The sequence below is a fragment of the Benincasa hispida genome, chromosome 2 (assembly GCF_027475165.1).
Source record: "Benincasa hispida cultivar pf3 chromosome 2, pf3_genome.v1.1, whole genome shotgun sequence".
Classification (NCBI taxonomy): domain Eukaryota; kingdom Viridiplantae; phylum Streptophyta; class Magnoliopsida; order Cucurbitales; family Cucurbitaceae; genus Benincasa; species Benincasa hispida.
The window spans coordinates 9,325,289-9,341,671 of record NC_143479.1 but is presented as its reverse complement, the minus strand read 5'-3'; the positions used below and the strand labels follow the sequence as shown (position 1 = coordinate 9,341,671).

The 16,383-nt window shown below is 37.0% G+C and overlaps 2 protein-coding genes and 1 non-coding gene across 5 annotated transcripts; 1 reads left to right on the top strand and 2 right to left on the bottom strand.

Annotated features, from left to right (window-relative positions):
* Positions 1 to 1,073: 1,073 nt before the first annotated feature.
* Positions 1,074 to 1,180, bottom strand: LOC120072427 (small nucleolar RNA R71). The gene has a single exon (XR_005480486.1). It is a non-coding gene; the product is annotated as a small nucleolar RNA R71 (small nucleolar RNA).
* Positions 1,181 to 2,320: 1,140 nt separating this feature from the next.
* On the top strand, positions 2,321 to 3,208 carry LOC120071954 (uncharacterized). The gene has a single exon (XM_039024387.1). The coding sequence runs from the start codon at positions 2,321 to 2,323 to the stop codon at positions 3,206 to 3,208; it is 888 nt and encodes a 295-aa protein (XP_038880315.1).
* A 7,263-nt stretch (positions 3,209 to 10,471) lies between these two features.
* On the bottom strand, positions 10,472 to 16,091 carry LOC120070571 (putative cyclic nucleotide-gated ion channel 16). Of its 3 annotated transcripts, none has more exons than XM_039022359.2 (6): positions 15,551 to 16,091; positions 14,746 to 14,958; positions 14,047 to 14,360; positions 12,196 to 12,307; positions 11,816 to 12,052; positions 10,472 to 11,440 (listed from the first exon to the last, which is right to left on the bottom strand). In XM_039022359.2, exons 1-6 carry the CDS (start codon positions 15,977 to 15,979, stop codon positions 10,664 to 10,666), a joined length of 2,082 nt encoding a protein of 693 aa, XP_038878287.1. In that variant the 5' UTR covers positions 15,980 to 16,091; the 3' UTR covers positions 10,472 to 10,663. The 3 variants fall into 3 exon arrangements, with proteins under 3 accessions (XP_038878287.1, XP_038878288.1, XP_038878289.1); XM_039022360.2 differs by having other exon boundaries at positions 14,047 to 14,365; positions 14,787 to 14,958; XM_039022361.2 differs by lacking the exon at positions 14,746 to 14,958.
* Positions 16,092 to 16,383: the final 292 nt, after the last annotated feature.

The window sequence follows — 16,383 nt, the reverse complement described above, 5'->3', positions numbered from 1 at the left end:
CTGCTACATTTCATACACATCGCATGCATCCTAGAAATAGGAAATGTAACCTTATGCATTGAGAAATGCAATGTTTAATATTTGTGTATAGCATGATCCCATGACTTAGCAAAACCACTTCTCAACCCCTTCATCACATACTTGTTACAACACCACCCTTTCATCATTGCATATTTAATTCCATCGCATTAGAAAATCTAAGTTAAATCACCATCTATTTTTTAATCACCATCGCAATAGGATCAGAGAGTCCATCGCAAATCTATTTAGTAATCCCTGTGTTCAACCCTAGACTTACCAGGACCCTAAGAAAGCTTATACTTGGGTCTTGTTAGGAAAACTTGCATGATCATCGCATCCACACATCCTTACATCGCATGATAAATCAACGCATCAAGTTTTTGGCGCCGTTGCTGGGGATTACGGTATAGATTGCGCTAACATCAAACCTTTTTGATCTTTGCAGCTTTTGACCTTTGAAGTATTGCAATTCCACCTGTGAAGGAAGAAGCAAGTGTCGTATGAGTGAAGGACATACTCCTGAGCTCAAGCATGACCTAGAGATCGAAATAACTTTTCGCAAAAAGTAGAGAAACAGACGTAAATGGCAAGGAAGAGTTCGTAGAATGGCTGAACAAACTGAAGAACGAGTAGCGAATGAAAACAACATGATGGAAAATCCCATCCTACTGGCAAATGATCGCAATAGACCCATCTGGGACTATGCGTCACTAAACTTATATAATTTCTCCCTTGGAATCATGAGACAAGCATTGGATGGATCAAGGTTCGAAATGAAGTTAGTAATGTTACAAATGATACAAACAACAGAACTGTTCGAATGATGGCGTGGTGAAGATCCGCATGCCTATCTACGAAGCTTCATTGAAATTTGCAACACTTTTGTGTTCCCTAATATTTCCCCAGAAGAGGTTCAACTCACGTTATTTCCATTTTCACTATGCGATAAAGCAAGAAAATGGGCATACTCTCTCGAACCAGGAGAGATAATGTTATGGGAGTAAGTTGTTGATAAGTTTATGAAGAAGTATTTCCCTCCCACAGAGAATGCCAGAAGAAGTAAATTGATCACCAATTTTGAACAAGAAGAAGATGAATCACTCAGTGACGCATAGGCGAGATTCAAGAGACTAGTACACGACTGCCCACACAATGGATTACGGATTGCCTCCAAATGGAGATTTTCTATCATGGACTCAACTCTGCATCGCAGACAGCTGCCAATGCGGCAGTAGCAGGAGGTCTTCTGGACAAAACATATGATGAAGCAAAGAACATTCTTGATCACATCTCGAAAAACCACGAAGATTGGCAAGAAAGCGATTAAAGAACAAAGCCCAGAGAAGGTAATACGAGTAATGGTGCCATCTCATCATTACCAAATTAGATGAATGTGATGATAAACTTGTTGCAAGTCATCATAATAAACAATTCAGGAACTCGAAATGGGCAAGTCAATGCGATAGAGCAAACAAGCACCAGCTGTGTCGTATGTGAAGAATCGCAGTCTTTTGAAGAATGCCCACGAAATCCTCAATCAGTTTACTTTGTCAAAAACAATCCCTTTTCAAACACTTACAACCCGGGGTGGCGAAATCACTCAAATTTTTCTTGGAAGAACAACCAACAGCAAGGCAGTCAGCCTATGGATAAGAGAGCAGGACCGCCAGGATTTTTCCATAGAACTAATGGACAACAACAAGCTAGCAGTTCTCAAACATCATCCTCATCATCCCTGGAAAACTTGTTGAAGAAATACATAAAAAAGAATGAAACAGTCCTTCAAAACCAAGCTATATCCATCTGCAATTTGGAAATTCAAATGTGACAAATTGCAAGAGAGTTAAAGAACAGACCCCTAGGGACATTGCCTAGCTCAACCAAGCTTCCACGCAATCCAGGTAATATAAAGAAAGAACACTGCCAAGAAGTCACCCTAAGGAGCGAAAAGCCTACGACAGAAGTCAGAAAGAAGCCTCACATGACCAAGTCAAAAGAGCAACCTGCGATTAAATCAGAAAAACCTCTATCGCAGACTGAATCAAAGGAGTCCGAAACTAGGGAACCAGATGATGCGATCACCTCTAAACTTCTAGACCATGAAACATTGAAAGTACAATTACCTCCCTCAAAGACTGAAAAAGAAACATAACGTTGAAGGCCAGTATCAACATTTCTTGGAAATATTGAAACAATTGCACATCAATATTCCATTCATAGAAGCGATAGAGCAGATGCCGGTGTATATGAAATTTTTTAAGGATATTGTCTCGAAGAAAGAAGCACGGGAAGATTCGCCATGGTGGCATTGACACAAGAATCCAACACTATAATCCTACCAAAGATGCGTGACCCTGGCAGTTTCACAATACCCTGCTCAATAGGAGGAATTTATATTGGTCAAGCATTATGCGATCTTGGGGCAAGCATAAACTTAATGCCCCTTTCGATCTTCAAAAGACTGAATGTGTTACAACTAACACCCACAACGGTGACTCTTCAACTCACTGATATATCCTTGGTGCACCCTGAAGGAAAATTAAAAGATGTCCTGGTAACAATAGACAGATTCATTCTACCTGCAGACTTCATTATATTGGATTATGAGGCTGATAAAGATGTTCCAATTATATTGGGACGACCATTCTTTTCTACTGGTCGTGCCCAAATAGATGTGCACAAGGGTGAAATCACAATGAGCATCAACGGAAAGAAGCTCAGGTTTAATATTATCAAGGCAATGAAGTTCCCAGATGAGGAAGGCCTATCATATTTTGAAGATGAACAAACTTGCGTTGAAAAATGGGAGTCCAAAGAAGAAAATGAAGAAAGAGAGGATGCGACAGCATCCAATGAGACTTGCCATGCGATAACAGAGATGTTGAAGAACGAGGTAATGCTGAATTTAGATGAAGAAAGAAAAGCACAGAAGCCCTCTTTAAAGCAACCACCTACACTAGAACTAAAAACTCTACCAACCCACCTGAAGTACATATTTCTCGGCCAGAATGAAACTTTATCAGTCATCATATCCTCTGCGTTACCTGAAGAAAAAGAAACCGCGTTGCTCAGTGTTCTAAAGAAATATATTAGAGCAATCGGTGGACGCTCGCAAACATCAGAGGTATTAGCCCAACGTATTGCATGCATCGAATCCGGCTTTAAGAAAATCAGAAGGGGTCAATAGAACCTCAACGTAGACTGAACCCTGCGATAAAAGAGGTTATCAAAAAAGAAATCATCAAATGGTTAGATGCCAGCATTATCTACCCTATCGTAGATAGCACGTGGGTTAACCCCGTGCAATGTGTCCCCAAAAAGGGTGGGATGACAGTGGTTCCTAATGCAAACAATGAATTGATCCCCATGAGGACCATCATAGGTTGGCGGATTTGTATGGACTATAGAAAACTCAACGCGGCGAGAAAGAAAGATCATTTTCCCTTGCCTTTCATTGATCAAATGCTTGACCGATTAGTGGGGAATGATTATTTCTGCTTCTTTGATGAGTATGCAGGCTATAACCAAATTATGATCGCACCAGAGGATCAAGAAAAGACCAAGTTTACATGTTCATATGGAACGTTTGCCTTTTGTCGCATGCCTTTTGGATTATGCAATGCTCCTAGTACGTTTCAAAGATGTATGATGGCGATCTTCTCTGAGTACCTTGAAGACTCAGTTGAAATCTTTATGGATGACTTCACAGTCTATGGACAAACATATGAAATCTGTCTGAAAAACCTAGAGAGAATACTGAAATGATGTGAAGAAACTAATCTAGTGTTGAACTAAGAAAAGTGCCATTTTATGGTCAAAGAAGGAATTGTGTTCGAGCATAAGGTTTCGAGGAATGGGTTAGAGGTGGATAAAGCAAAAATTGAAGCTATAGAAAAACTTCACCTCTAGCGAATGTGAAAGCTTTGAGGAGTTTTCTAGGACACGCGAGGTTTTATAAAAGGTTTGTGAGGGACTTTTCCAAAATCGGTCGACCTTTGAATGCATTGTTGGAAGTTGATAGACCCTTTGATTTCGATTCACACTGCCTCACTGCATTCAAAACACTAAAGGACGCGTTGACTACCGCACCAATTCTGATCACACCTGATTAGGCAAAGCCATTCGAACTAATGTGCGATGCTAGCAGATATGCGATGGGCGCAGTCTTGGCACAAAAAGTAAAGACAATGTTACACCCCATTGCATATGTTAGCAGAACATTAAACTCCACACAAGTGAATTACACCACCACCGAGAAGGAACTTTTAGTGGTGATTTTTGCGATTGAAAAATTCAGACCTTACTTGTTGGGGTCAAAAGTGATAGTCCACATAGACCACTCTGCGATAAGATATTTGATGACCAAAAAAGATGTGAAGCCTAGACTAATCTGATGGGTTCTCTTACTATGGAAATAATCGACCGAAAGGGAACAGATAACCAGGTTGCTGACCATTTATTGCAATTAGAGAATCCAGAAGTGGATCGCATCTAGTCGAAGGTGAACGCCTCATTTCCTGATGAGCAGTTGCTTAAGATTGAAGAACTACCCTGGTATGGAGATATTGTCAATTTCTTGGTCTGCAAACAATTCCCTGAAAACTACATATCCCATAAAAAGAAAAGGCTCATTCATGACTGTTTTCTATCGCATATTGTTTCAATGTCATGAATCACCCTATGGAGGGAATTTCGGTGGATAGCACACAACAGTGAAAGTTTTGTAATGTGGGTATTACTGGCCCACTCTGTTTAAGGACGCACGAGAATACTCCATGAAATGTGTTAAGTGCCAATGCACTGGAAGCATTTTTTTTAAAAAAAAAGTGATCATTTTGGAGATGGAACTATTCAACGTCTGGAGAATAGATTTCATGGGACCATTTTCATCGTCAAATGGTCATAAATACATTCTATTGGTTGTCGAGTATGTTTCCAAATGGATTGAAGTTGTTTCATGCATTGCAAACGATGCGGCAACAGTCTTTAAGTTCTTGCAGAAAAACATTTTCACTCGTTTTGGCACCTCACGTGCCATAATAAGTGACGAAGGGACCCACTTTGTGAATCGTATTGTTAGTAAACTGTTGATCAAATATAATGTCCATCCTAAGATTGACACCACATATCACCCCTAAACAAACGGACAAGCAAAGGTTTCTAACAGAGAAATCAAGTCAATCTTAGAAAAGGTGGTGAACCCATCGCGGAAAGATTGGGCCATGAAACTGGATGATGCCTTGTGGGCATATCGGACTGCTTATAAGACACCCATAGGCATGTCACCATATGCGTTGGTGTTTAGAAAGTCTTGTCATCTGCTGTTGGAACTAGAATATAAGGCGGTGTGGGTAGTTAAGAAACTTAACTTTGATCTTAAGGTTACAGGAGAAGAGAGAAAACTTCAACTACTTGAGTTGGACGAGTGGAGATTACAGGCATATGAGAATTCCAAAATTTACAAAGAACGCACCAAGTGATGGCATGATAAGCGTCTTTGCGAGAAAAACCTCAAGATATGTCAAAAGATATTACTGTTCAACTCTAGGCTGCGACTCTTTCCTGGAAAACTGAAGTCGCGTTGATCTGGGCCTTTCATAATCAAGGAAGCATTCTCGCATGGAGCAGTGGAATTGACTAACAAAGATGAGACCAACACATTTAAAGTGAATGGACAAAGAGTAAAGATGTATCATGGAGGAGATTTTCAATGCGAGAAAACCTCCATTGACTTGTGTAAGCCAGAATAGAGAAGAAACACTCAGTCCCTGCGATGATAAGCGACATACATTCATCAGGGACAAAGTATATCCTTTTGAATATCCTTTTTATTTTTCTTTCGAAAATCTATTTTACTTTCTGCATATTTACTACTATTTATGATTGCCAACTCTTTTCTTTCTATCTTTCTATCTTTTTCATCATTTTGATCGCAATAAACGAATGCGATGGAGTAATGTGATGGGCTTAAAACACGTGGTCGGTTAAATTTAAAAAAAAATCAGCCCATCACAGGAAAGGATGCGATCACAATGATGTGCGCAAAAAATTAAATTTAGGGGTTGTGTCATTCTTGCGTCATCTTATTTCTATTTTTGTACTTCTCACTTTTAATTTAATATTGCTGAATTCTGCTATCGCATTCTCTCTCGTTTGGCTCAATTCTGAATTTCCGATTACTTGATTTGATCACTGCATTCATCCTTTGCCCATTATGACTTTAATGATGAAATATATGCTTCTTTTCTTATCACATGAACTAGCATCAGATTAATTTTAGGACAATCGATTCACAAAACATTTCTAAAATTTAGTGGTCTACCAGCATTACTTCAAAACTATTTTTACAAATTTTTTTGAGTCCATAGCATGAATTAATTCGTCTTCAACAATGAGGACATTGTTGCGTTTTAAATTTAGGGGGAGAGGGGTGTTATTTTCAGATCTTCATTTCATTTTTTTTTAAAAAAAAATTAACATTGAGATCGGATCCTGCTTGTAGTTGGATGTCCGCATGACACCCATGGGGGCAAGCCAAAACGAAGGTGGGAATCGTGATCAACGCAGAAGCTAAATGATCGCAACTTCGCTGCTAAATAAAAAGATGGGCATGAGTTTTGACTAAAAAGAGCGCCTTGCTCGTAGTTGGATGTTCGCATGACACCCGTGGGGGCAAGCCAAAACGAAGGTTGGGCACTCGGATCAGCGCAAGAGCATAGAAACGAATATCTGAATCATGCGAAGACCAAAACTACTTCCCGGCTTGATAAAATTTGAAATAAATCATGCGATATCCTGGGAAATGAGTAGAGACTTTTTTTGAAGATTAAGCTCACGGTCCCTAAAGGTTAGAAATATTTTAGGAAGAGATTAGGATAGAAATTAATAAGGCATTGGTTCAGCGATTTGAATAAGGCACTATGAGAAGCCTAGGTAGGGTGAAGGTGATTGAAATTTTGAAAAATCTTTAGTTTATGCTTGAGGGCAAGCATTGTTTTAAATTTGGGGATGTGATAACTGGTAGAAATACAAGTTATTAAAGCTAAAAATTATTAAAACGATGGGAGAAAGCGATGGTAAAATAGGCAATATTACGATTGAATGCGCAAAACTAAAAGAATTTTTCGATCGCTAATGCTCATCGCATAAAAACAATTAAATTGCGCTATTTTGTGCAAGTACAATGCGATGACGTAGTTTAAGTTTGCGATCCAAGGCACGATGTGATGGCGCGTTTGAGTTTGCGATCCAAGGGTATTTCAAAAATGATCACAAGATGATTTTACATAAAGATGGTCGCATAATATAATGAAACATAATGGGACGTAAAGTTGATAACGGTCAAATCAGAAATGCAGTTGACGGCCGTTGAAGACCATATCGTTACAAATACATTGAACTTCTAATGACTATCAGACGACACAACAAGGTATGGAAATTAATGCTGCCCATCCATGCAATCATTAGTGAGAAGAACTGCTTTGTCTAGAAGTCTATAAATACCCAATGCTACCAAACCAGAAGAAGAGAGCGCGCGAGAAAGCGAGGTGAAGCCGAGGGAAAGGAATTCTTGAGAAGAAATTAATTTTCGGAGAGGTTGAGAGACTGCCAAAGATAGCACAAAGGAGTGACACCCAACCCTTGCGAGAGCAAGATTCTACAATTCGGGAAAGAGTTGAAGTGATAAAAGCAGTGTAAAAAGCCAGAGGAAGCAAGATATTGCTTACCTGGCTTGATACTTCTTACACCATTTATTGTTTTGTACTCAAATGCTTTATTTTCAAAAATTGAAACTTCATTTTAATTTATGATCAGTCTCTCCACACCATGCATGAGTAACTAAATTTGTGAATGGGTTGAGAAGTACTTAGCTAGCATGACTTAAGCTATGAACTTTATGCGATCATCTTGTCTTATGTATGCTTCATTCATCATTTGGAGTACTTGAGAGAGTAGTCTAAAGATAGAATCTAGCTTGAGAGAGTCGGATTAGATCGCATAAGCAAGAGTAGAGACTTAGAGATAGGTTCTATCTGCTACATTCCATACACATTGCATGCATCCTAGAAATAGGAAATGTGGCCTTATGCATTGAGAAATGTAGTGCTTAATATTTCTGTATAACATGATCGCATGACTTGTACAATATCTTAAGAAATGCTAGAAAAACCTCTTCTTAACCCCTTCATCACATACTTGTTACAACATCACCCTTTCATCGCTACGCATTTAATTCCATCGTTTTAGAAAATATAAGTTAAATCACCATCTACTTCTTAATCACCATCGCAATAGGATCAGAAAGTCCATCGCATATCTATTTAGTAATCCCTGTGTTCGACCCTCGACTTACTAGAACCCTAAGAAGGCTTATCCTTGGGCCTTGTTAGGAAAACTTGCATGATCATCGCATCCACACATCCTTACATCGCATGATAAATCAACGCATCAGCAAGCCTCCTTCAACTATTAACAATTCCAAAACAAGTATGGGATAATATAACGATGGATTTCATCGAAGGGCTCCCAAGATCTAAAGGGTATGACTTGATTATGGTGTATTGGATAGACTAAGTAAATACAGTCATTTTTTTATTACTAGCACACCATTTCATAGTGAAATAAGTGGCAGAGGCATTCATACAAGAAGAAGTTAAGCATCATGGATTCCAAAAATATATTGTATCAAATAGGGACAAGATATTTTTTAGTCACTTTTGGATGGAATTATTCTCCTTACAAGGAACGAGTCTTAAATGAAGAATCGCCTTCCATCCCCAAACGGACAGCCAGACAGAGAGAGTAAATTGTTGTTTAGAAGCATACTTGAGATGCTTTTGCAACGAACAATTGAAGAAATGGAGTGATTGGATTCCTTGGGTCGAGTATTGGTATAATACCACATTTCATGCTTTGATTAACACCACCCCTTTCAAAGTGTTGTTTGGACGAGAACCACCCCCTTTAATATCGTATGGGGAAAGAAAGACTTCCATTAACTCCTTGGAACAATAGTTGATGGAAAGGGATTGAGCTCTTTTAGCATTGAAGGATCAATTGATTAAGGCCCAGGAACTAATGAAAAAATATGCTGATCAACATTGGCGAGACATAAATTTCAAAGTGGGAGACGAGGTATTCCTTAAACTTCGATCCTATAGACAATGCTCTTTAGCTCAACGTTGGAATGAAAAGCTCGCTCCCAGGTATTATGGGCCCTATAGAGTCATAGAGAGAGTTGAGGCAGTAGCTTATTGGTTACAACTGCCACCAGAAACTACCATTCATAATGTTTTTCATATTTCTCAATTAAAGAAAAAAGTGGGAGTTCAAAGGCTTATTCATTCAGTGTTGTCACAATTGTCCGAGGAGTATGAAATCAATGTTCAACCGGAAATGTTGTTAGGGAAACGATGGAATTTGACTACAGGAAAGGAAACCTTGATTAAATGGCAAGATCAACGGGAGTCCGAAGCCACATGGATAGAGATGAGTATAATGAGATCTCAGTTTCCGGACTTTCACCTTGAGGACAAGGAAAGTTTCACAGAAGGGGATATTGTAATACCTCAAATTATTCATACATACAAGAGAAGGGGCAAAAAAGGAAAATTGGAAGAGAAAGGGACCAAGGAGCTAGGATTTAAGGGAGGTTTTAGGAAATTCTTGGCAGTTTTTGGGATTTGGAGCTTGTGAAGGCTTTTTGGAGATGAAGACGCTCTCGAATCAACCTTTAACTTTTTACTTTCTTCTTTTTTGCATCTTTTTTTAGATTCATTCTCCGAAATCTTGTACTTGTTGATGCCATTCTGGAAATAACATAACCAAAAGGAGATTCATCCCTTTTTATCACGAGGTATATTTCTAAGTACAAGTCTTACTAGATACCCAACACTCATTTGATTACCTTTGGTGTTGTTTACTTGTGTTATGCATTCATACTGACACATGAGGCCTACTTCTAAATCTGTAATAAAAAATGCAAACTAATTGACGAATGAAGTGTGTTCAATCTAATTGCGTCTGAAAATTATGTCGTGTCATTACCATTGCCATTATGGTTGCCATTATTGTTATTATTTAAAAAAAAAATTATGAATTTTAACACCTTAACTGTTACTGTTTGACCCTCAAAAGTAACGGTAACAGTAAATGTGACAAAATTTATAATTCTAAGTAAATGCGATAAAAAACAATTCAATTACATTTGCGATTCAAGATCATTACAATTGATCCATCAATGAAATTTCATTATGATTACGTTAATTTTCATTACGGTTTGATAAACGTAACCTAGATTATATTGTATGCACAATATATCTTATTTTGTAAACCAATAAGTCCACTATTTTCTCCATTGCTGACACTATTTTCGAAGATATCTAATTAGTCCAAATCATTCCCATCTCAAAGAACAAGTCTGAACTTTTACAGCTTGGACAATATGGTATTGTACAAATTTAGAATTTGAATAAACTTTTCTAAGTATACCTATCAATATATTGTCATTGTTGTGCAATTACATTTACACCTTCAACATTTTAATTATTGTTGAAGATTATGTAAAAAGTATATAATTATGTTCATCTGGTCTCTTGGTTTTGTTAAAAAAAAAAAAAGAATAAAAGAATACTTGTGAAACTCAATTCTCATCTTGGAAAGCAGAGAAGTCTGGTTCATCAGGCTTAAACAGCTTCGGCATTGTTAAGCTGGTGGAATCAGGGTCAAGTGCAGCCAATTTTTGGTGAATTCCTCTTCTTGTATTTGCTGCAAATTTTGAAGCCAACATTGTTATTCCAAGATTTTGGACTTTGTTATTTGTACTAGTCTTTTTGGAGCCACTGGTTTCACCATCTCCTTCACCTCCCATTTCATTGCCATGGCTATTATCTTGGTCCAAGATTGTTGTGTAATAAAGCTCCTCTTGTCTTGCCAATTCCATAGCTAACTTTCTTTTCACATATCTTCTCCAAGCAGCTTGTATAAAGCAAGATCCCCAAGTCCTCCATTGGTGGGAATAATATCTAAAAGCATGTTGGAGTTTCTTGCTATGGAGGCGCTTGAACTGGCTAGCTACAAACTTGAGATCTTCCGCTCGAAGTGCAAATGCCTCGACTTCGGTGAGAGACTTCACGGTTCGAGTTGAGGAGGGGAAGCTTAAGCTAGGGGTTGGGACTAAGGCCCATGTTAGTAGTTCTTCGCCGCAGAAGTCCCCTGGTCTGAGAGTGATGGAGTTGAAGAATCCTGACCTGCCTCCATTGGTGGTGGAGCTCTCTAGTTGGCCTCTGATGATGAAGAGCATCTCATTTACTGGATCTCCCTCTCTCGTTATGAATGTGTCTTTGGTATTCAAGGACGAGACGAGACGCTCGCATATGGCATCTAATAGCTGACCATCCATTTGTGCAAAAAAGGGAACCTGAGAAGTATAGGAATTATTACATCACATAACCTTTTTTGGTCAATTGGTGATTTCATATGATATCAAAACAGATGGTCTACGAGGTCCTGTATTCAAATCAAACCTCTACAATATTATTTCCTCTTCATTAATATTGATTTCCACACGTTGTTATTTCCTCTTCATTAATATTGATTTCCACACGTTGAGTTTTTTACATATTTCAAGCCTACAAGTGGGGAGTGGGGGTTAGATGATATAATATTAAATTTACCTTTATCCATAATCTTAAATTTTTAGAAATAGTCTTCTAAATATATGCAAGGGATTCATTACGGGTGTTATTGGAAATTGGAACTGAGTAAGAAGATAGATAGTTTGATGAGGACTTACACGACGAACGAGTGCAAGAGAAAGATGTCTTTGAATTTGACGACGAAGATCCAAAGGTAATGAGCGCAAGATCGACTCTTCGTCTACACCTCGAGTTGCAATCCATTTATATTGAACGAATCGACGAACTCGTTCTTGCAAATGAAGAGGTAACTGTCGATGCCTCATCCATTCCTCTGTATCTCTTCGTTTTACTCTCCACTGTTCAAGTCTAGCTGTTGTGGATTGCAGATAGCTCTTCACGACACAAAGAAGGAAGATAGTTACATTGAAATCTTTTAATCCTAACATAAAATATGGTGTCATTAAAGGATAAAAAAGTGGTTTTTCCGGTAAAGAGAGCCAACCCTCTATGCAATTTTAGTTTTCAGATGTCATACCTGCACTTGGCCTATGAGGTGTGAAAACAGAACCAATCCCAAGGAGCAAATCACAATGCTAAATAAAATTTCACCACTATAAGTGCTTGTCGTTAAATTTTGTCCATATGAACTGCAGAAAATTTTCATGAAAAAATAATCAGGAATACAAAGTTTATAAGTAGACGACTGATTTATTCCCTTATTATATGGTCTGATGACAACATTAGTTATTCCTTACAAAGAAATGTTTTAGACACTTTACACTCGCTTCTTGATTTATACATAGATTATGAAGAAATCAGTCCTTTAGCATGCATACCAACTTAAGCTTCCGACTTGTTAGAACAATAAACATTCTATATTTCCACAATAGCACAATATTATCCAAGATAAGTTCAAGCTTACATAAAATTCCTCTACTAGCTCGTAAAATTATTCCTTGTATTAGTGAATTGAATGTTTTGAAACATTCAAAATCGAAATTAGGGTTTTGAATTTGAAGTGTTCAAATTCAATTTAAGATTTGGTTAATTATATTTGATATAATTAAACGTTTAACTTATTGAAATTAAACGTATTCGGAGAGATTAAAATATTTAAATATTGATTTGAATATTAATTAATATGAATATGATTCATATATCAAATAGGTATTTAATTAATTTAATATTTGATATTAAATTATTATTTAATTAATTAATTAAATTTGTTTAATTAATTATTTAAACAAAACCTTTTCAATTTTGTAAAATTCAAATTCAGATTTGAATTTGTAACTAAATTTGATTTTGGTGAAAATTAAATGAAAATTGAAAATGAAAAAGAAAAAAATTGAAATTGAGAAATTGGAAAATTTGAAGATAGGAGAATTTTCCAACTTCTTCAAAATTTGGGTGGATTAATCCCAAATTAAACACCTATCTCACTTGACTATTACTCTTTGAAGCGTCAATCAACAATGTCAAGTAGTGTTTGCATGAATTAGCTCCATAAAAGCTTCAAAATCCAGAATTTTGAAGAATCGTTCGATTGAATTTACGAAATTGTCCTCTCTCTCAAAACCCTCCTCTTTCATTACCAAATTGACCTCAATATGAGATTCCACCTCTCAATCCAAGTTAGAGGATAGTAGAGAAGATCATTGTAATGGTTTACTGTCAATTTGGAGATCCAATTCTTGGAGAGAAACTTGAATTGAAGAGTTTCATGAAAGGTATTGTGTTCTTGAAACCCTCTTCTTTGAAAATGGTTTTCTTGTATGCTTTTAAACTCAAATTAAATGTAATTAGAGTGCTTATTGATTCTGATTTATTCTCATGCATGTATGTTTACTCCATCAATTACTATCCGAGCATGATCATTTGGTTAGCATGAATCCTCAAACACCAGCAACATTGGGGACAAGAGTTTATCTCCACAATATTATGTTAGGCCACGAGTAACTCAAACATATAAACGAGAGGTAAAAGGGGCAATTTGGAGACAAAGTAGTTCATGGGACGAGGAGCGCTCGTATGGAGGCCAGAGAATTTGTTATTTGTAGGGGGTGATGTCAGTAACTTTTTGGCCAAGTTTTGGGTAGTTTGCTTTCGAGGAGGAAAACCCGCTCGCTCTCGGGAAGTTTCCTTTATTTCCTTCGTTCGTTCTCTTGTTCTTTTCATCATCTATCTGCAAGACATTATATCTTATCAATAGGTCGATTATATCGTTGCTTTGTTCTGTGTATTGTTTGGAAGGACTTCTGTTTGATTGTACAGGAACTTGTTAGAAATCAGATAGCCAACGGATTATTAGTTTCAGTTTACAGATTAAGAAGGCAGAAAAAAAAATTAAAACGATGGAACATGTAAGAGACCAACAAAGCCATACCTCAAACTCTTTAAACCAAACCAAAGGCAGTAGAAGTACTTCTCAAAAAAGTTTGCTGAAGCAACTTCATCAGTGAACGCATCAGCAAACATTCCAAACTCAAAATCCTTGTCATCGTTTAGTGCATCGCATTTTGTAAGAACACGAGTAACTCTTAGCCAAGCTTGTCGTTCTGGTAAAGTCAAAGTATCACAATCCATAAAAGAAGGCACGCAAGAAGGAGAATGAGTGGTATTCATCTCCTTCCTACATTCTATTTTCCAGCACTCATCCTGACGCTGAATTGATGCTATATACCATGCAGCTCCGATCACCTGCACTGACAAATCACAAAGAACTAAGCAATGATAACGAGAAAATATAATGCATGTTTGGGAGTGATCTTGAAATGGTGAAAACCACTTTTATCATGCTTAAAACAATTCCGAAACACATCTTTAATCACTCGAAATCAATTCTGATGCAACATGGAAAGGCATAGGCCAAGTCAATGGCCAAACAAGGAAAATTGGTTTTGTTTCTTTTCGGGAATGTTTAATTTTACCCTTTGAAAGACATTTTTCATACTATAAAATTGATATTGAATGACAAAAAGCATTTTCGAATGATTTTGAAAATGATAAAAATGATTTCGATCATTTTAGAATCACTCTTAAACATGCTACTAATTTTATCGATTAAATTAATGAAAGGAAGTACATGACTAGCAAGCAAATAGAGAAGGAGATTATAAGCTGCACCAGCCCAAGCAGTTTTGGCTATTGCCCCAGTGGTTTTATTGATCCGTCTATTCAGAGGAAATATAACAAACAGTCTGGGTGCATACTGAATGAGGACAATCAATGCAAGAGTGTGGTTGGCATGGGCTGCTGATGGGCTTTTCACTGCTGGAATCACGAACCAAATCACAATCTGTTATAACAGATTGGTAAATCACTTATTAATCAAAAAACTTAAACTAATAGGTGAAAATAAATTTAATATTATATCAATACTCTATGGCACTCCTTCACTTGTGAGCTCGAAATTTGTAAAAGATCCGACAAATGAAAATCAATATTAATTAGAGAGAAAATGACATTGTGGAAGTATGAACACAGAACCTCTCTTATACCATGTTAATCACAAAAAAACTTAAGTTAATGAGTGAAAGTAAACTTAATATTATATAAATACCATAACACCCTTCCTCATTTGTGAATTTGTAGAAGACCTAATGAGTAAAAGTCAATATTAATTGGGAAGAAAAAATGACATTGCAAAGATTTGAACATAGAACCTTTAGATATCATGTTAATCACCGATCAACCAAAAAACTTAAAATAATTGGTGAAAGTAAGTTTCCATTAAATTTGTAGAAGACCCAATGAGTAAAAACCAATATTAACTCAAGAGTAAATAAATGACATTGAACTTCCTTTTCTAATACCATGTTAATCGACCCAAAGCTTAGATGAATAAGTGAAGATAAATTTAAGATTACATGGCATATTAGAAAGTCAACCTGAGGCAGGGGAAGCGTAGCAGCAAGATCAATGAGAAAATCCTTCTTAATGTAGCGCATAGCAATGGCGTTAAGGTCCATAACGAGATCGCCACGGCCAAAAACCCTAGAATTAGGGGCGACGAAGGCGGTTCGAAACTTCATAAGAATGTGAAACAAGGAGAAGAAATCGACGATGGTGCGGAAGAAAGTGACGACGATGCCGAGGCGAGTGTTGAAACGCATACAAGCAGGGCCGCCGATGATGATGAGGTAAAAGTAAAGAGGATCGATGAAGAGAGCGATCAAGCAAGTGACGAGGAAAATCCGATTCCATCGAACAACGAAATCGGAATCGGGTTTTAGAATATGATCCCACCATGGAACTTTTCTGTAAAGAGAGAGGGATTTTTGAAGTCCGCCTAATCGAGAATACGCGATGTTATGCATATTCTTCTTCTTCTTCTTCTTCTTCTTCTTCTTCTAATTTTTCCCATTCCAAACACAAAGTCCAATTCTTTTTTTTTTTTCCAACTCCTTTTTTAGCCCTCAATTTTTAACTACTTTACCCAACTTTTAAATTTAGATTTTCCGAACCTTATTACTTAATCCCATCTTTTTTTTTTTTTGGATTTATGATGACGTTTTTCCATTTTGAAAATAATAAAGTGCGATCGTACTAAAAGCCTGTTAATTATTATATCAATAGTCAAAAATTGAAAGAATGACATAATTATTTTACCTAACTTTATTTTGGGAACCTCATTATTTCATCCTCCGAATTAAGACTTTTTTTCTTTCTTTTTAATAGGGATGATGACAACAAATTTCTAATTTATAATGCCATTTGTCAA